General features: G+C 47.1%; 2 protein-coding genes across 3 annotated transcripts in view; one reads left to right on the top strand and one right to left on the bottom strand.

Annotated features, from left to right (window-relative positions):
- Positions 1 to 2: 2 nt before the first annotated feature.
- wdr59 (WD repeat domain 59) lies at positions 3 to 16,751 on the top strand. Of its 2 annotated transcripts, XM_026176325.2 has the most exons (27): positions 3 to 229; positions 907 to 956; positions 2,708 to 2,843; positions 2,972 to 3,057; positions 3,135 to 3,215; positions 3,535 to 3,572; positions 5,291 to 5,379; positions 5,472 to 5,588; positions 5,964 to 6,041; positions 6,633 to 6,789; positions 6,885 to 6,964; positions 7,044 to 7,173; positions 7,408 to 7,529; positions 7,645 to 7,809; positions 7,970 to 8,065; positions 8,695 to 8,799; positions 8,928 to 9,049; positions 9,568 to 9,721; positions 11,323 to 11,376; positions 13,512 to 13,645; positions 14,097 to 14,178; positions 14,446 to 14,558; positions 14,671 to 14,821; positions 15,078 to 15,159; positions 15,237 to 15,357; positions 15,438 to 15,580; positions 16,011 to 16,751. In XM_026176325.2, the coding sequence occupies exons 1-27, from the start codon at positions 176 to 178 to the stop codon at positions 16,244 to 16,246; spliced, it is 2,976 nt and encodes a 991-aa protein (XP_026032110.2). In that variant the 5' UTR covers positions 3 to 175; the 3' UTR covers positions 16,247 to 16,751. The 2 variants fall into 2 exon arrangements, with proteins under 2 accessions (XP_026032110.2, XP_026032119.2); XM_026176334.2 differs by lacking the exon at positions 11,323 to 11,376.
- The window catches only part of LOC113026953 (WD repeat-containing protein 88), a 30,031-nt gene continuing 26,056 nt past the window's right edge, over positions 16,255 to 20,229 (bottom strand). The window contains exons 12-16 of the mRNA XM_080303623.1: positions 19,969 to 20,156; positions 19,388 to 19,470; positions 19,227 to 19,295; positions 18,013 to 18,111; positions 16,255 to 17,906 (exon numbers count right to left, since the gene is read on the bottom strand). Coding sequence (XP_080159749.1) covers positions 17,781 to 17,906; positions 18,013 to 18,111; positions 19,227 to 19,295; positions 19,388 to 19,470; positions 19,969 to 20,156 — 565 coding nt within the window. The 3' untranslated portion in view covers positions 16,255 to 17,780. The remainder of the gene's footprint in view (positions 17,907 to 18,012; positions 18,112 to 19,226; positions 19,296 to 19,387; positions 19,471 to 19,968; positions 20,157 to 20,229) is intronic.

The raw sequence follows: 20,229 nt of genomic DNA, 5'->3' as shown, positions 1-20,229 counted from the left end.
TTTTCTTATTTAATTCGTGTATTATTTTAATCGATGTATTAATGTAACTCATATTTTATATACAGTAATTATATAGAACAGATCGCGGCTGTTATTGCGTGTTGTTCCCACTGTCCTGAACGTCACGTCACTTTAGCGTCACGTGGTGTTTGTTGACGGTAGGAGAGGGAGAAAGATGGCGGCTCGCTGGAGCAGTGAGAATGTTGTGGTGGAGTTTAGAGACGCCCAGGTGAGTTTTTCTTTCTTTTTTTATTTATTTTTATTTTTATATTTTTAATTTCATGTTTGTACAAAGCGCCTGCGCGCGCAGGTCAGGGAGCGTTCAAAGTCTCGTAAAAGAGAAAACTGCTCAGTCCAAGTTGAATCACCCGGACTTTTTTTTTTTTTGTTATTTATTTATTTATCTTATTTTATTTTATTTTTTTTAATCACCCGGACTTCTTCTTAGTGTTTGTTGTAGATCGATCCAGTTGAATGTTTTTAATCGATTAATCGATGGAGTTGTTTATGTGGCACCGAAGTTAATCAGTAATTCAGGTGCTTGAATAGTTGTTCTGGTCACTTTTAAAAGCGCAGACTCCAAACATTTTTGATAATTTTTGAATATCTGTATATGTAATAGTAAAATAAACAGAAACAAGTTGATAATAAATGATCATATCGGGTAATTTAATATCACCTGAAAGCTTCGTTGTGTCAGCAGCAAAGGTTACTTCGTCTTTAATCTCACGTTTAATTCAGGGAAAAGCACATCTGCTCTGAATGAGAGGAAATCTCTCTGAACTGAAGTTCGACGATTTTAATTCTGTTTGAATTTTGATTGTCACTAAAATAGGCACAGTGAAAATTACACGGCGTTAGCTAAAATTAAAAACTGTCACTGCTGCTTTTGTCTCGTGTTTTCAGGCCACCGCCATGTCCGTGGACTGCCTGGGCTCCCACGCTGTGCTGTCCGGGTAAGTTTGGGTCACCTGAACGCGCCACAGTCCTTTTTCTCAAACAACAAATAATGAAATGTGTTTAATGTCACATCAGAGGCTCGTAATTACTCATTAGTCAGTTAATTATTCAGTTTCAGAGCAGCTCTGTCCGCTGAGCTACAATAAATGTTTGCGAGAAGGAACATAAGTGTAGTAATAATACATTAATAATAAGTTAGTATCAGAATGACAGGATACTTAAATTATTAAAAAGTTAATAAAGATAAAAAAGTGAAAACGATCTATATTTATATAAAAAATCAACTTCATTATGATTTATGACATGAAAACATTTGAAATTTGCAGCTATGAAATTTTTTATGTCATTATTTAGAGTTTCAAGAAAGTCAAACTTTGGTTAAGAAAAGTCAAATATTAATTAAAAAAAATATTATTAATAAGAAGTTAACACTGAGACAAAGTCAGCTGTAATAAAATTTTAAATGATCTAAGATTAAGAGATACAAATGAGATACAGATATTGAGGTAATAATAATTAATATATTTTTTCTCATATTTACTTCAAATCAAATCACTTTTATTGTCACATCACATGTGCAGGTGCACGGGTACAGCACATGTGAGTGAAATTCTTGTGTGTGAGCTTCACAAGCAGGTGTGCAAAATACAATAACATAAAACAAGCAAAATATAAGAACGGCTAAATCTGAGAGTTATATGAATAAATATGTGTACAATATAAGAGTGTATGCACATTACTGAATGTGTATACTAAATATGTATATCTACGTGTGTGTGTGTGTGTATATACACATTTAAAAAATTAAATAGAATAAACAATAAAATAAAATATACAGAGGTTGGCAGTTGGACATGTGCAAAACAAGTGGCATTTATATACAGTGTGGAGTGCATAATGTTGAAGTTCCAGTAGTGAAGCTGAGGTGTCTATGACGTGTTCAGCAGTCTGATGGCCTGATGGAAGAAGCTGTCTCTCAGTCTGCTGGTACGGGACCGGATGCTGCAGAACCTCCTTCCTGATGGAAGCAGTCTGAACAGTTTATGGCTGGGGTGACTGGAGTCCTTGATGATCCTCCCCGCTTTCCTCAGGCAGCGCTTCCTGTAGATGTCCTGGAGGGAGGGAAGCTCACCTCCAATTATCCGTTCAGAGCACCGCACTACTCGCTGGAGAGCTTTGCAGTTGTAGGCGGTGCTGTTGCCATACCAGGTGGTGATGCATCCAGTGAGGATGCTCTCAATGGCACAGCGATAGAAGGTCCTGAGGATGCGGGGGCTCATGCCGAATCTTTTCAGTCTCCTGAGGAAGAAGAGGCGCTGCTGGGCCTTCTTCACTGTTTTGTTTGTGTGTACTGACCACGTAAGATCCTCAGCCAGATGTACTCCAAGGAACCGGAAGCTGCTCACTCTCCACAGCAGCGCCGTTGATGGTGATGGGGGTGTGTACTTCTCTGCACCTCCAGAAGTCCACTATCAACTCCTTTGTCTTTGCGACGTTGAGGGTGAGATGGTTGTCTCGACACCAGTGGGTCAGGGCGCTGACCTCCTCCCTGTAGGCCGTCTCACCACTGTAGTGTCGTCCGCAAACTTCACAATGATGTTGGAGTGGCTAGTGGCTTCATTTGTGTTGTTCCTGTTCTCCAGTGACAAATGCTTCATTTCTCCTGCAGCATATTTTTGTAATTTTTAATGATTGAAGATTTTAAATTCACACGATTTTACCTTCTGTCACCGTAATCGTGCCGCAGGCGTCGCTTCCTGTACCTGGTGAACCTGGAGTTGCCGTCTGAACCGTCGCGGAAAATCGGGCGACAGAGTAAGTGGGACGTGGGGACGGTCCAGTGGAACCCGCACAGATCAGACGCCCACGTCTTCGCCGCCTCTGTGAGTGAGACCTCCAGAATAATTCATCATAAAATCATCGCAACAGAAATAATGTCGTGTAGGTAAAGAAGGTGGAGGGTTTGTGTGTTTCCCAGTGTGTATTGAACGTGTGTGCGTGTTGTCCTCAGAGTAACCAGCGGGTGGATCTGTACTCGTGGAGGGACGGCTGCGGCGAAACGCACACCTCCCTGCAGGGGCACACCCGGGTCATCAGGTAACAGCAGATCAAATCAAACGCACCCATCAGCGGGTAAACGCGGTCCGGCCTCACTGATGTGTTCGTGTCCGCAGCGATCTGGACTGGTCCTGGTTTGAACCCGAGTTCCTGGTCACCAGCTCCGTGGACACCTACATCTACATCTGGGACACCAGGTCAGAGCAAAGGAAGACCTTCCAGTATCATGTTTATTATTTATTATTATCTGTCTAAGACAAAACATTCACACGTTCCCGCATTAACATGTAACCTATATAACAAGTGTGCTTACGACGAGCTTCGCTGGTAAAATTATCTTTATCCTGATTCGTGGCCTGGACTACGAAGCTGGTTTAACAAACCCAGGATATCTCTGTTATCTGGCTTCTCTTAGCCTGACATCATCAGTTAGACTAAGAGGTCACAGGGAAGTGGTGATCGTCTGAAGAATCCCGACAATACTTCTGAGTGATTTTTGATTCTTTGACCCCACAGAGACACTCGGAAACCCACGCTGGCGCTGTCCGCGGTCGGTGAGTATTTAAAGGGCGGGACTGTTTCCTCCGTCAGTGTCCACATGACCTCACACAGCTGACACATTCAGTTTGAGTCTAACTGACCTCCTCACAGTCAGTCAGAGTTAGGCTGGTTTGTGTGCTATAAGGGGACGCGTCCACGAAAGCCTGATGTCCTGATGGAGTCGGGCTCAGGATTAAACGAGAGGGCAGAGCAGAGAGCGCGCACTTTACCGATGTAAACACCAAACAAGCTTTTTCTTTGCTCATTTATTCATTCATATGTTTTTCTCTTTACCGTCCTCACTGCCTCGCCAACACTTTCAGTTTTGCATCAGCGTAGCGTCTCAGCTTTATTGTCATTTATAAACGATTTCATGTCAACTTCTAAGGGGATCCTTGAAAAGTCTCCATTTAGATTTAGGCAAATGTGTTCAAGCTGGTAATTACTTCGTAATGTATATATCAGTTCCTAATAACTGCTAAAATTTAGAACCAGCGGGTCGAGGAAGTCACACCCAACAGTTTTACATGAAATGAAACCATAAATGATTTCAAACAGTAACAACGTCTGAAGTACTTTAGAGGTTTTACATTGTAATGATCAGTGTTGGTCAAGGTACTTGAAAAAAGTAATTAGTAACTAATTACTGATGACTTCTCCAAAAAAGTATTCTCATTACTTTACTGATTATTTTCAAAAGTAATTAGTTACTCAGTTACTTTTTAAAAACATGACACACATGAATATGTAATAAAGCGACAGACCTTTCAGCCCAATTCTACTGTTTCTCTTTATTCCAGCGCAGAAAATAAAATAATGTTTTGTGTTTACACTTCAAATAGATGCAAGTAAAACACAGCAGAAAGAAATAAAATCAAACATTCAGGACTTTTAATCCATTACAGGACAGGACTGAGTCCTGTCAATCTTAAATCTGTGGTCACCTGTTTAGCAGGAGTGGGGCGGGTGGAGGTTTGCCCTGGTGCAGGTGTGCCGTAGAGGTCGTGTCAGTGGGAGGATCCGGAGGTTTCTCTGTGAATTTCACATTCCCGTGGCAGCGAGCTCGCTGCTCGCTCAGAAGTTTTGGGATTTTCTTCGCTGTAAAAAGTTTTCTTCCCACGCAGAGTGAACAGCGGACACTAATGTTTTTGTCACTTTTTCTGGAATCAAACTCAAAGTAATGTGAGTACTTCCACGCTTTAAACGCTGCACAGTCGTACTCTCCCTGCACTCCATATTACCCGTTGTTGATCTGCACACGTCTGTTACCACGAACGTCGCACGCTCGGACGTCATCTTCATGGGACACTCGCAAACAAAATCACGGTTTAGTAGTGCAGCGTGCTTACAGGAAAGTAACACTGGTCCCTTACTTTACTCGTTACTTGAAAAAAGTAATCGTTATCACTGATCTCCGGCCTTTCATTGGTTATTATTGTCATGTGCTGATGCAGCTGTGAGCAGAGGCGGAGACTGAGTTTAATCCAATCAGAAATCACATTTTTACTACATTTGGTTTGTTTTGTTTCTCTCTTTCTTTTTTTGTCTTTTGGATAAACGACAGCAAACCTGAGACGTCCAGATGGCTGAGTGTCTTTGAATGCACCATAACTGCTCTTAAATGCAATATTATGTGGGAAAAAAAGCAACTGAATGTTAAAGTCAGCTGTAGTGATGGATGAACTTTGCTTGGTTAACTCTCTAATTACAAACTAGTTCTCCCTCCTGCCAGCTGGGGCGTCTCAGGTGAAGTGGAACAAGAAGAACCAGAACCTGCTGGCGTCCAGTCACGACGGTGACGTTCGGATCTGGGACAAAAGGGTGAGCGCTCCCGTCCTGACTCACTGGCTTCGGGCTGACGTGTGCACGTGAACGCACTCAATCGTCTCACGGTGCGTGTTTCCTCTGAGCAGAAGCCGAACACGGCGGCAGAATACGTGGCCGCTCACCTGTCCAAGATCCACGGCCTCGACTGGCATCCGGACAGCGAGTTCATCTTCGCCACGTCCAGCCAGGACAACTCAGTGAGGGTGAGAGCAGAGAAAACCCAGAGGCCACAAATAAGCATGCGAAACACTCGAGAAACAGCAGATTCACATCCTGTCGCACGCACGTCCCAGCTGGAAAAACAGAATTCAGAGCTGCGTCTGTCAGTGTGACCTCTACTCTACCTGAGCACTCAAAGCTCTCAGAGTATTGTGTTACTGAACAGGCTCACGAGGAAGAAAAAGCAAAACCAACCAGCTGATTCGCCTAAAACCAAAACAGAGGGATGAAAAAACACCACAGAAAGACCCAAATCACCAAAAAGAGACACAAAAGCACCGCAGACATGTTTAAATAATTCTTTAAATGCACACGAGCAGAAAAACATCTGAAAAATAAACTTTTCATGTTTTGTGCAGTTTTGGGATTACCGGCAGCCCAGGAAGTACCTGAACATCTTGTCGTGTCAGGTGCCGGTGTGGAAGGCCAGGTACACGGTGAGTGTCGGCCTCGTGTTTGTGCTTCTGTAGTGGGATAAAAAGGATGAAGCTTCAGGGTCTGACAGGTGAAGCAAACATGGAAGTGCCTTAACCCTGCATTCATGTTAATGGTCAGCAGGGGGCGCCACTCTGGTTCCAAAAATACTGCAGGCTGTGTAGAAGTGTGTGAGGGGAAAAACCCTCAGATCCTTTGATCTGTGTCCACTTTTATGATGACTTCATGGCCTCCATCACGGCCTCCACCCTCCTGCAGGGTGCTGCTCGTGGTGAAATGCACACAGACAGCTTATATTTCCTGGTTCGCCTGGGGTCACAGTTTCTGCTGCCTTAGCATCAGATCACAACAAATTGGGGGGCACGGCGCCTTCGCGTGCTGAGGAAATTTACATCACTCGGATCCAAGCGAACCTTTAGCACCCTGCTAACAAGCGCAGCGGCTCAGTAACTGCCCCGAGCGGGTTATAACCGTGGTCAAATCTGGATTTGTGCAGTTTGCTGTGCATCCTCCAGTCACATGCAGACTCGCTGGATTTGCGCTTGGTTATAAAACTGAGGAAAAAGCAGCTCAGTGTGTTTTTGCCTCGTCAGCCGTTCTCCAATGGTCTGGTCACGGTGATGGTTCCTCAGCTGAGGAGGGAGAACAGCCTTTTACTGTGGAGTACGCTCGACCTCAACAGCCCCGTCCACGCCTTCGTGGGACACGACGACGTGGTGCTGGAGTTCCAGTGGCGGCCGCAGAAAGAAGGTGAAACTCGCTGCAGAGATGGGGAAAAGCAGAGCGGAGGTTTGTGGCTGTTTTCTCTCCTCTTCAGTGACGCCCTGTCGCTGTTTCCCCTGCAGGCTCCAAGGACTACCAGCTGGTCACCTGGTCCAGAGATCAGACTCTGAGGATATGGAGGGTGGATCCTCAGCTGCAGAAGGTCAGCACGCGGCGTCACGGGGACGAGCTCACACAGAGACTTGATTGGCTGATATCTGTGCTGTTTTTTTGTTGTGTAGCTGTGTGTCAGTGACGTGCAGGAGGACCTGATGGACGCGATGTCCCTCACCGCGGAGTCGGAGAAGCCTCTGTCGTCTCAGGAGTCGGAGGGCCAGCAGAGCGGGGGCCCCGCCTCGGAGAGCCTGCAGGGTGAGACGACGAGCTGCCTTCACACGTTTCACTGACTGCACACTAACTGACGGCTAACACAGACGTCACTACCGTCTCAATGTGAAACTATATGAAAGCATGCGAAAAGAAGTGTTCCAGGAACGCGTGAGGCTGCAGCAGAGGATATTAGAAAACTCTGACTGTAAGCAGATGTAACATTGATCCAGGTCCAGTCTGAGTCTGACCTCTGACCTTTCTGTATGCATCTCTCAGATCAGGACGGGTCTCTGACTGCTGGAGGTCTTCAGGACTCGGCGGCAGGTTCAGGTCTCGCTCAGACTCTGCAGCAGGAGTTCTCTCTGGTCAACCTGCAGATTAGAAACGTCAACGTGGAGGTGAGCTGGTGCCTGATGGTAGTGAGGAAACGTTTCAAAGGAGGGCGAGCAGTCCTGAGCTCACTGATGGACGATCATTGAAATCAGACTGATTGGTGATGTTTGTTTTGTGTAGATGGACGCGTTGAACCACAGCTGCGTGGTGTCGGCTCATTTCGGGAGCCATCAGGTTCACCTGGTGGTAAAGTTTCCGGCTCAGTATCCAAACAACGCCGCGCCCACCTTCCAGTTTGTCTCCCCGACGACCATCCCCTCTGCCATGAAGACCAAGATCCAGAAGGTACCCGAACGCACCACGCTGTCAGTAAACCAGACCTGTGTATGCTGGAGGCTGCATGCAGCTCACGCTCTGATTTCTTCTGTATTTTTTAAATCAAACTGACTGTGATTGAAGCTGTAGTTCAGTGAGGTCTGTGTTTGAGGCGTCTCCCTGTGCTCAGATCCTCAGAGACACGTCTCTGCAGAAGGTGAAGAGGAACCAGAACTGCCTGGAGCCGTGCGTCCGACAGCTCGTGTCCTGCTTGGAGTCTGATATGGTGAGAATAACGTCACGTGTCTGTCCCTGAAGTCCTCCACCAGCAACACCAGAACCTTTAAACGGACCACACCTGGGGGCGCTGCTCCACTACCACCTGTCTCGCTCTCGCAGGTGTAGGCTCTGTTTTGTGGGGAAACTTTGTTTGCTGTATTCTGGTGAGGGTGGTGTGGTGGTTAGCACTGTTGCCTCACAGCAAGAAGGTCCTTAGTTTGACTCCGGGGTCTTCCTGTGTGGAGTTTGCATGCTCTCCCTGCGTGTGCGTGGGTTCTCTCCGGTACTCCGGCTTCCTCCCACCGTCCAAAGACTTGCAGTTAGTGGGGTTGGTTCATTGGTGAATTGATTGTAGGTGTGACTGTGATGTGAATGGTTGTCTGTCTCTGTGTTAGCCCTGCGTCAGGCTGGCGACCTGTCCGGGTTGTACCCGCCTCTCGCTCTACGGTAGCTGGGATATATCCCAGCTCCCCCTCGTGACCCTGAGAAGGATAAGGGATATTCTGTTGAATTTCATGTACAAATAATTTTTGTTTTTGTTTATCTTTTACATAAGTTTATGTTGGTATAGGAAAACAGTCATGTGACTGTAACAAAATCTCAGCCAATCACTGCTCTGTCTGTTTCCTGTCTCAGACGCAGGAGGACAGTCCGGCCTCCGGCCCCTTCGTCCTGTCCAACCCCGTCACTCCGTCCCTGCAGGCGTTTCCTCGAGTCACCAACACCTACGGCTCCTACCAGGTAACACCTGCACCAGGTAACCTACTCTGTGCAGGATAGTTTTCTTCTGTCCTCTCCATGTGACAGCTGAAGGGTCGTTTCTGCCTGACGCTCTCAAAGTGTCACAGGAGATTTCTGCTTCCTTCCAGGACGCCAACATCCCGTTCCCTCGGACATCCGGAGCTCGCTTTTGTGGCACCGGCTGTCTCGTTTACTTCACCCGACCGATAACCATGCACCGCTCTGCCCCGCCCACAGAGCCCACTCCCAGGTAAGATACCACACCTCTTTTTTTTAACAATCATGTCAACATTTCTTTACATTTTTATAAACAAACATCAGATTTGTAGGAAACAGATGACGCAAAGTTTACAACTTATCTTGAAAATTCTTTGTGCAAAGTGGCGTCGGATCTCCTCCCGTGTCAGCGCCTGTTTTCATGGCGATGTGTTCATGTTTTGTTCTCATGATGGAGACAAACTTTAAAGTGTCCCTGCAGCTCTAATCCTGAAGGCTTTGAGCAGTGACTTTTGATTTTTAGCCGACATGGATGTGCTCAGTTTGGTTTTTATCCAGGTATTTATGACATATTAAAGAAAAGTGCATTAAATTAACATAATCCAAACATTTTCCTTTTAAATGGATGTTTTTTGTTTCGTTGTATCCGTCTGATAATGAAACATCCAAACATGTCTGTGGATGCGAGCTGTGGTTATAAACTGTTGTGGTTCTGTTTGATGGAGCTCGGATAAAGTACACGAACCTGCGTGTGTGTGTGTGCGTGTTCAGGTCCCTGTCGGCTCTGTCGGCCTATCACAGCGGGGTCCTGACTCCGATGAAGATGCGTTCAGAGTCTCAGAGCACTCTGCGGCTTTACAGCGGCAGCCCGACTCGCTCGGATAAAGACACCGTCTCCATCTCCTCCTTCTACTACAAAGAACGGGTGAGACCCTCTCTCTCTCACACACACACACACACACACACACACACACACACACACACACACACACAGGTCCCTTTAGTTTAGCCTCTAGTTTTCCCGGGAGTCTCTCGGGGTCTCAGTCATAACACTGTGTTAAGATTCGTCCACTCTGAAAATGGTCTCAGCACCGTTAGTTTCACAGCTGTCGCTGCTTTGATGTGTTTACAGTGACCTCAGCTTTCCTCTGTCTGCAGGCTGATTACAGAAAACAGAACATGTGTTGTTTGTTGTGAGATAGAGGATTCTTTGCATTACAGAAATATCATACCAGTCCTCTAATGTTGAGCCTTCTGGGTTGAGCTGGGCTTTTGTTCTGGCTGTGACACTCAAATCAAACACCGATTTATTTTTAAGGTTGCAGATAATCCAGAAAGGAGTTCCCTTTTAGATGAGCCCAGAATAAAGAGTGAGCCGACATGCATGGAAACAAATATCACATGACCGTTCCCGTACACTGGGCGTTGTTGTTTGTAGGCGGTTGGAACTTGACCTGCAGAGTTGAACTGTGCAGCAGCTTCTAGCGTTTGTGTCAGAGGACCTGTTAGACCTGTGGCTGCTTTAGCCTTTTATATGCACCACTTATAAAAGTGAAACTGTTCATCGTATAAAAGATGGAAACCGGTTGTTTGGTGAAGCCTGTTCTGGATGGCTCGAGCTGAGCGTTTGACGGAAGACGGGTGGATCTGAGTGACAACCCAAGAACACCGCACACTGATTGGGTAACAGCTTGTGATTGATCGCACCGTGCACACTGATTGGCTGACGGCTGTGTAATCCTCTCTCCTGATGAATAATTTATGTTTTACTCAGTATTACAGACAATAAGATCATCATCAGAGCACGGAGTCGAAGGCTGTTTCCTGTTGTCTGTATGGCTTTGAAGTCTTTTTGCATCCAGAGTAGCGCCCCCTGTTGGCCATTAAAATCAGAACAGTGGAAAGTAAGCTGGTGGCTATCAGCTGAACAGCCATAACATCTGCCTGGTGTTTTTAATTGTTTCTTTGTGTAAAAATGGCTGAAAAGCTACGTGAGCTAAAATAAACATACACATCCTTGGCGCTTGGGCCCAGCGGGGGGCCGCAGTGAACTGCTGGAAGCTCTGGCTAGCTTAGCGGCAGCTGTGTATCCGCGCTGAATTAACCGCTGGCAGTTAAAGCCTGTGTATTTGTTTTCTTCTTGGAAAAGGTCATGTGACGAATCAGGGCGTGACATCTGACAGGCTTCGATATGGAAGGGAACGCTGATGTTGTCATTTCTATAAGAATTAGTTTTTAAAACAATCTCTGCCTCAGTCACAGGCTGTTATAAAGTGCTGCCAAACAAACTCATGTGTAAGTGAGGTGTGAAGAAACACTCCTGAGTCTGGACCCTGACAGGAAGTAGAACCCTCGCCGCTCGCCTCTGTCGAGCTGAACGCTGCTGCTGTTTCCTGTCCCGTCCTCTCTGATCAGTTTCTGTTTGTTTTGTTTTTTTATTCCTGTGTTCCTGTTTCTCTCCGGCCAATCACCCGCTCCCCTTCCCCCATGCCGCTGTGGGCCACTCCTCCTCCTTACTATCCGAAGCTCCCAATCTCTGCCTCCCGCCGCTGGTCTGTCCAAACCCTCCACGATTGGCCGGTACTGAGCTCCTCCATCCGAGCACCCATCCCCGTTTCCTGATCTCCGCCTCCGTCCTCTCCTCTCCTCGCTCTGGGCTTTTCCTCAGCGTTCGGGGTTAACTTTGGTTTTTTTGCATGTCACTGATTGGCTGCAGCCGCCTCGACTAACACATCCTGATTCTGCTAATTTAATAACAATATTAAATTATGTGTTCTGGATTTAAGTGTGTCATGAGAAACTCTCAGGGCTGATTTACGCTCTGTGAAAAACTGCACGTGTCACAATCTGAAGAAGTTTTAACTCAAAGGTTTGAAAAAAGTGTTTTGTACATTTTAAAAGTGCTAAAAAAACATGTCTGTCATAGTTAGTAAGTTTACAGCAGAGTGCTGTTCGTCTGTCAGCGAGGGTTTGATAAAGGCGGTGCAGAGGTGGAGCGCGGGTGAAGGAAGAATCCGTGAAACTGTGGCGTGGACGCAGACGTGTTTCTGGACACGGGCCTCAGCAGCGGCTCACAGAGGTAGAAGCTCTCGGGGCAAAGCTGATGTAAAGACGCTAACATCAGGATGGTGGCGTTTGAGCAGCTGGGGTTACTTTGCTGCACTTGGATTGGATGCTGCAGGGCTTTGGTGCTCGAAGAATTTAAGTTGTTTTGTTTTTCAAAATAAAAGACAGACTTCCTCTTGCTTCTTGTACCGAGCAGCAACTCCAAAGGTTCACAGCAAAGGCAACTTCCCTCAGGTAGCGTGGGATGAAAGCGCAGTGATTTTAGGTTAATTTGCAGCGTTAGCATGACCGATAATTCTGAGCACATAACTGAACTTAAATCATGTAACGGTGCTGCAATAACCCTGCTGCCCGACTTCCTGTCTGCTCATCAAAGTGTGAAGCTTTGAATGTTCACTAACATTTAACACGTCCAGGTAAGTCTCAGCGCAGAGCTGCAACTTATTATTGAAAATAACTTGGCCGCATAATCGTGTGTCACTAAACTGGAAGCTAACCGTGTTCACACTGCGAGCTGCCGAGGACGACGATCAAATGGAGATCAATCAATCAGCACTAATCGCCCTCTTATCAATAACAGAGTGAACACATAAACACATCTTTGCGGGAAGGCTCGGAAACTGCTGAGGTGAAGTTTATGACCCATGAAGAATGTTGTTGGGTTAATCCGGCCTGTCTTTGACCTTCCAGGTGAGATTTTTAATGTCAAGAGTTTCACTTCCTGGTTTAAGAGAGGAAAAAGGGCGCTGGCGTAGGTCACAGGTGACACAGGTGCTGAAAGATGAGTGCAGCGGCCCGAGTTCGATTCTGGTTTTCTGACTTTTTTAGAGGTCACCAAAAGATCTCCCGACAGTCTGGTGTGTAAGAATTCCCCTCTGAAGTCTCCTGTGGTCCAAAACAGTCAAAGGAGGACTCGAGTATCGCAGTATAACAAAGTGAGGACACTTCAGTTAGGAAGAATATAGGACTGTGAATCCGTTTGACCTGCTTTGGTTCAAATCACAGTGACCACAGGTGCACCGGCGAGACCACGATGAGACCGTCGCTCTCTCCTCACCGATTTCTCTTTACTTTAGCTTTTTACAACCATCCTCGTCACTGCTCGTAGCACGAGATGGTACCTGGTAGGATAGCACAGGTTTGCTGTGTCTCCCAGCAAAGAGTGTGGAGGAGCTACCAGGAGATGGGTCGCCTGGTGGAGGAGAGCTGCATGGGGCTGTAGGACCAGTATCTGTCAGACCTCATGATGGTCCCGTGCACGCTGATTTCCTCCTGGTGCCTGACCTCACGTGGCCAGAGATCCTCTGTGATGCCATGGACCGGCTCTCATGTTCCTCAGGCATAAATCCCACTGAGACCTTTGGTAGGCGTTGTGTATCGGTGCATCTGACACTGCCTAACAGCTACAGACAGGAGCTTATTGATGCCGTCATCCAGGTCTGGGAGGAGAGCTCCCTGGACAAAGTTACAAAAAGTACCCTTAAAAACAAACAATCACTTAATCTCAAAGCTCGGAGTCTTTGGTCAGTCAGCGTCTCGCAGTGTGAACGGGCTCTTGAAGAACCCCGTCCTCCGGCCCACTTTTAATCAGGTGGTGCTCTGTTGTGTCCTCTCGGCTCGCTGTCTGTCTGTCTGTCTCTGTCTGTTAGAAATCCCGCCGCTTTAAGACGAAGCGAGAGGGGACGGACTACGGCAACCGTCCGATCAAACTGGCTGGAAAAGTCATCATCCAGGAGATCTCCTGCCTGCTGCCCGTCCACAAAACTCTGGGAGAGAACTACATGTGAGACACGAGGCTGTAAAACAAACACTCACCCACTCGAGTCACATCACAGCTGATTCACAGAAACTCATTTAAACAGATTTAGCCGAGCGTAAAGGCCAAAATAATCCTCTGGTTCCTCTGAAACAGGAGCATTTGATGCCTTTCAGTTGCTTATGAAAGAAAACTGTGTCTCTGACTTATTTCTGTTATTTTATTTATTGAAAAGGTCAGATTAACTAATCAACAATCAATCGAGAGAACAAGAGAAATGAGCCTTTGCAGGAAGGTTTGGATCGCCCGACTATCACACAGACAGTCAAAGCCAAAGCATAGACTGTATATAAAAGATGGATTTACCCCCCCTCACCAGAAGCCTTCACAACATCGAGATGACGGCTGTTGTGATGTAAAGAAATTCTTCACGTTCGTGTTTCGCGCTGATCGTTACAGGTTTATTTTCTCTCTTCAGCCTGAACATGAACGACATCCAGGAAACGTGTCAGAAGAACGCAGCAGCGGCGCTCGCTGTCGGACGCAGAGACGTGGCGAAGGTTGGTGCTTGCATCCTTTTTATTTTTAACTTGCATTTGAATCAGATTTTGAATGCTTTTGTTGATGCTACACAAGTAGAAACTATACAAAACGTGGAGCCAGGAAGGTTTTAGAGACGAGGTAACAAAATCACAGAACAGGGAAGCAAAGTGAGTTTAGTTAAAACTGAGTTTAGTTTGTGGCTGAAGTGTTCCCCACATAAAGAGAGCAGAAAGTACTGAACCAGAGGTGCTGTCCGCCTCTTCTAAACCCGCCTCTCTGTGCAGGTTTGGGCTCTGGCGTCTGCAGCAACCAATCAGGACCTGAGCCCAGACTCTGACCCGGACATGGAGACTCCTTGGGCCAGACACCCATTCGGACGCCACCTGCTGGAGACTCTGTGAGTTACTGAGAGCAAAGCTGAGGCTCCTGATCGCCACGCCTGTGCCGCGTTGAGCTCTCGGTTTGGGTGACGGAGCAGCTGATTCACATGTTGATTCTCTGTGTTTCAGCCTGGATCACTACAGTCAGATAAGTGACGTTCAGACTCTGGCCATGCTGTGCAGCGTGTTCAAAGCTCAGGCTCCGCCTCCAGACTCTTACGCACTATTCGGGCACCATACGTCACGGGCCTCCGCGTTCCCCCCGCACCACGCTCGTTATGTGAGTCAGATTAAAGGCTGCTTATTGACAGAAATGGAAACAGCTGAGCTGAGGTACCGTGATGTTTGGGAAATCCTGTTTAGAAGAATTGATTTTAGCTTTAGTTTTGGATGAGAGTTTATTTTTTAAATAAAAACTTTAAGCGCCCACTCGGCTCTTTGACTTCCACACCAGCTGACTCCACAGGGTTTGTTTAGGTCATTACAGTAAAATCAGCTACAGGAAGTGATGTAATGTGTGTGTTTGGCTATCTCAGCCCAGCTACACGTCCAGCTCCGTCACCTCGGGCTCCTGCTCCAGCACCTCTGACTCCATCACCACGACCACCTGGAACCCAGGTGAGGCTCCTCAGCTCCTCACACACGCCGCCTCTGGGAATGTTTGGATTCATCTCCTGTTTTTGTTTAACTTCCAGGTCGAGACTCTGAGCACGCCAACCCGTGGGGCGAATCCTCTCCCGACGACTACCGCTATGTCAACCAGGGCTACACAGACCCGCGAGAACGCGAGCGAGAGCAGCACGTGATGAACAAGAGGTGACATAGCTCCGCCTCCAGCTGCGCCTAATCATATCTGCCCAGCTGTCAGTCTGATGTCACTTCCTCTCCCTGTGCAGGCTTCTGGACCCGGCCAACACACTGCAGTTTGACGACTTTAAGAAGTGCTACGGTGAAATCTTGTACCGCTGGGGTCTGCGAGACAAGAGAGCCGAAGTGCTCAAGTTCGCCTCCTGCCCACCCGAACCTCACAAAGGCATCGGTGCGTCTTCTGGGGAAGAAGTCGCTGATGTGTTAGAACAATGAAATAACACGCGTGACTAGACTAACTTACACTGCAGCGACCTCACCTGCACCTCTGATTCACTTGTGCACTATCCAGCATGTCTCTGTTATCCAGCTTCAGTTACCATCATCATTCAAGCTAAGGAGTCACACGAAGAGTAAACCCAGGGTTTATCTAGCTACACACAGGAAAGAGGCGGGGTTTGCAGCATCTGACCAATCAGAAACGTGTTCAGGTTTCTTTCTATAAAGGAAAACTGTAATGTTAGAAGAATGTGAAGAGAGTAAACAAAGAATAGAGGCACAGCTAAGTATTTAAAGCTCTGAGGAAGATAAACCTCACACAGGTGAAGACGCTCTGTGTCCGCAGGTGTTGCTGACGCTCTTCTTCTGTCGTCTCTCTGCAGAGTTTGGCGTGTACTGCTGTCACTGCCGCAGTCAGGCTCGTGGGACGCAGTGCGCTGTCTGCAAGCGCCTCACCTTCCAGTGCGCCATCTGTCACGTCGCCGTCCGCGGCTCCTCCAACTTCTGCCTGAGCTGCGGCCACGGAGGACACACCAGTCACATGATGGACTGGTTTCGGCGGCAGGACGAGTGTCCGGCCGGCTGCGGCTGCCACTGTCTGCTACAGAGCACCTTCTGACGCGGCGCGGACGCTCCACGTGATGGGGTCGCCATGTTTAAAACCTCCTCTGTGATCACATGATGGGAGATCAGCAGCTGCTCTGCTGGAGGCGACATCAGTCCGTCCGACACTTCGCTCCAGAGCGAGATCTCAGCATCGAATCCAGTCCAGGAGAGATGGCAAAGATGATTTATTAGCACAAGTGAAAAAACACGGACGTTTTTCTGTCTGTCAAAGCTGGAAAAGTTTGTACGTGGAAAAAAGTGCAAAGAAAACAGACTCATCGAACGCAGATTATGAAACACACGACTCGACTAAAATCGCATTTTTGTGGCAAATCAAGTCACTGATGTGACCTCACCTTTGGTGCTTTGTAACACAGCGGAGTCGCGCTCAGAAGCGAATGATGCGGCGAAGACTCGCAGCAGCTCACTGCAGACGCCGTCGCAGACTCTGACGGATTTCTGTAGAAAATTAAAGACTGAATAGTTTCAAATGTTATAAAGTATGTTTGTGCATGAAATCTGAATCAGTTGTGCTTTTCTCCAGCGTCCAGTTTAAAACAGACGTCTCAATACAAAGGTCACTGTTCACATAACAGCCTGTTGTGTGTGTGTGTGTGTGTGTGTGTGTGTGTGTGTGTGTGTGTGTGTGTGTGTGTGTGTGTGTGTGTGTGTGTGTGTGTGTGTAACTAAAGCTCGATGACATCATCAACCACTACGCTTAACCTTTATCTAAAAAAGCTACAAGTTACTGAAATCCAAAGATGCATTTCAGGCGTCACTTCAGCTGAGTTCAACACACCCAGATGTTTGGTGGCTAATCTACGCATCACATCACTTCCACTTTCCCATGCTGTCAGCTGATTGTGACATCACTGGTCTGGTCCAATCATCTTTCAGGCCAATCAACCTTTACACGTACTTTAAATCTCAGTGCACATCTGCCATTTCACTTGCAGATGCCTTTGTGCAACCCACCTCCATTCAAGCATCTTCATCTCCACCACTGGCGTCTAGACTCCGGCGTCCCAGCACTAATCCCGATCCCGCCGGGATTCAATGCCATCAGAGACAAATATCTCAAAATGAATTCTGTACTTCAATAAATCATATTCGCTTCCTTCCTTGGACCTCTCTTTATTGATATGCTGTGTAACCACCTACGTGGGTCAGCTGGACACATCCTGGAGAGCTTACACAGGTGGGCAACTTCGAATCACCACACGCATGTCTTTAGACTGGGAAGGACCCACAGACACAGCAGAACATATGAAGTCCATCCAGAAACACCTCAGACTGGATTCATGAGCTTGGCAGCGTGGGTGGAGGTGGAGGTGATGTAAAGCTTATATGAGCCACCAAACACCTGGGAAGCAGACAGATGTGTGACTCCAGACTCAAAGAACTTACACATTTATTTATACAGCAGCATTATCAGAACCAGGATTACAGAGTTTCATACTCGGAATCATTTTAACATCAGATTCGATTTTCGGTTTAAAAACTAGACCTTGCAAAACTTAGTACAACATTTCCTCCTGCGCAGGAAGTCATGTAAGCAGTGGCGGCTGCGGTCGGTATCTGGGTGGCGATTTGAGGCGACAGAAGACGCACTGCGTGAGCAGCTCTGAGGTCAGCAGTCTGGACACTGGGAATGGCTTTCCACACTCTTCACACTGCAAACACACACAGTGTCGTCATCACAGACCACCAGCAGCTGTGGGGAGTCTAAAACATTTAAATCAGAGAAAAAAGGACACAGGATCCATGAACGACTCAGACCTTGAGGATGTGAATTCCCGCTCCCTCCGCGTTCCTCTTCTTCATGACCTCTGGGATTTCTTCCATGTTCTCTATGTCCCACAGCCGAACAGTCCCGTCCTGCAGAGACAGACGCGGTGAAATTGTTGTCGTCGTCTAACAGAGTTTCAAATTCAACCTTCAATATTTAAAAATGATATGTGCCCCAAAAACACCTTCATCTTCATCAGGAAATGAAGCAACAAACTGAGTGGAGAGCATCCTCTGATCCTGACAGAGGGTTGAATTGCACTGAACTTCACAGCCATGAGCTGCAGTCACGAGGCTTCAAATGTGACTCTGTTATATAATTACTGACACTGAAGGAATCACAGCTTGAAGATGGTCCTGGAGTCCAAATGCAGGTGAACGAGAGATCTTTCCATCAGTCCCACATGGTGATGTGACCCTGCAGCTAGTTTTCTTCATTGTGGCAGATAGGAAGGAACTTTGACTCCACCCGTCCTGGGCCCATGATGCTGCTTACAGCTGACCAGCTCAGAATACAAAACAAACACACCCTTTGGTGTCTTCACCCACTTCTTGCTCTGACGTCTTTCTGTGAAATGTGCCGGCATCAGAAAGTTTCTGCATGACCTGTGTTGTTCTCAGATGACGCGCTTTGGTCTGTCTCTGCTAAATATCCGCGTGGACGTCAAACTCTGCTCTGATTGGGCTGCCAAAATACATGAAACCTTCAGCACGTTCCAGCTGTTCATCACTATTAGTCAGACCTGTGTGGCGTTATGTTGATTTGCTGCCTTTTCTTAGTACTGATGTTGAGACCATCAGCCTTGGCATCCTGGCTACGTCTGTTTGTCCTGTACCTGGTTACAGGATGTCTTAGGTGAGATGCAGGAGACTAAACACTGTTTGCTTTCCAAATTTCCATAAAATGATTTTTAACATTTCTCTGGTGCATTATCAGAAAACAGATTAAACATCCAGGGTACCAATGATATTGTAACATCCAGACCCTGCAATAAAACAGAGAAACCCCCCTGTGAACAAGCACTTTGGTGACAGTGGGAAGGAAAAACTACATTTTCACAGGAAGAAACCTCCAGCAGACCCAGGCTCAGAGATGGTGAGCACGGTGAGGGTGAGGGGAGAAAGACAGGACAAAAAAAGAAAGAAAGAAAAGCTCAAGGAGCAAAAACTTCTGGCCGGGACTGTGAGGGAAAATACTTGTGAACCTTGGAGGAAGAAGCCACCAACTTCCCGTCAGCACTCACTGACACATCTGTCACCCAATCACTGTGGCCCTGATGGGGGAAAAAGCAAAATCAGGAGTTAAGTGTCTAAAAGAACACGACCAGAAACATCAGGATGTCTTCACACAGCCGAGTTTAATCACCTTCAGCACGAGAGTCTGAGAGAGAGACGACAAATCCCAGAGAGCAACAGTCCTGTCGTAGGAGGCGGACACCAGGAGGTTCGCTGAGGAAACACAACAGGAAGTGATTTTATTAGGCAAACATTATGAGGAAGAACTGAGCATGTTCCAGTACCTGCAGAAAAACACATCAGCTCATCAGTGAGCAGTGCTTGCTTTCTAAACATAGTAAACAGCATGACGGACTCTAAGGTGCTGACATTTCTAACAAATCTTAAGCTGTGCAACCACCAGAGGTCTAAACCACCTGACCTCTGATCCTTTAGAGGTCTGCTTCTTAATGAGGGCAGAAAACATGCTTACAGCACACGACACGATGAGCTTTGTTCATTTTCATTATTAGCTAACATCCTAATGCATAAATAATTAAATAGTTAAAAATACACATTAAAAGAACTCTTTTGTCCATACGTGGATTTAGAAAGTGTTCATCGAATCAAACTCCGCCTCTTGCTCGTAGTTCAGCACAAATGTTACTGGAGAATCTGAGGACGTCAGCTGAGGACACCTGAACAGGAATGTGCCTTGCTCAGAGGTCTCACCGTCAGCAGCGGCGAGGCAGCAGGCACTCACGCTGCCTGCGTGGCCTCCCTGCAGCGGCGTCCCGCCGTGAGATCGGAACCCCCCCGCCTGCAGGTCCCACAGCTTCAGCGTCTTGTCCCACGACGCCGTGCACAGGAAGTGCCCGTTGCTGGTGAAGCAGCAGGCTGAGACGACGTTTCCATGGTTACTGATTGCGAGAATGTAAACAAGAACAAGTGCACAGGGGGCTGCTCTGAGGGTCTGAAAATTGTCATCAAACT

This window comes from Astatotilapia calliptera, chromosome 1 (genome assembly GCF_964374335.1).
Source record: "Astatotilapia calliptera chromosome 1, fAstCal68.1, whole genome shotgun sequence".
Classification (NCBI taxonomy): domain Eukaryota; kingdom Metazoa; phylum Chordata; class Actinopteri; order Cichliformes; family Cichlidae; genus Astatotilapia; species Astatotilapia calliptera.
The sequence above is the reverse complement of the archived record's forward strand: the minus strand, read 5'-3'. Positions and strand labels throughout refer to the sequence as shown.

What these genes read in the sequence shown, in the direction of transcription:
- wdr59 (XM_026176325.2), top strand. Translation starts at nt 176, where the DNA reads ATGGCGGCTCGCTGGAGCAGTGAGAATGTTGTGGTGGAGTTTAGAGAC. An exon ending in ATCTACATCTGGGACACCAG is followed by an intron (nt 3,216 to 3,534) that starts GTCAGAGCAAAG and finishes TTGACCCCACAG; the next exon opens with AGACACTCGGAAACCCACGC. An exon ending in ACACCTACGGCTCCTACCAG is followed by an intron (nt 8,800 to 8,927) that starts GTAACACCTGCA and finishes GCTTCCTTCCAG; the next exon opens with GACGCCAACATCCCGTTCCC.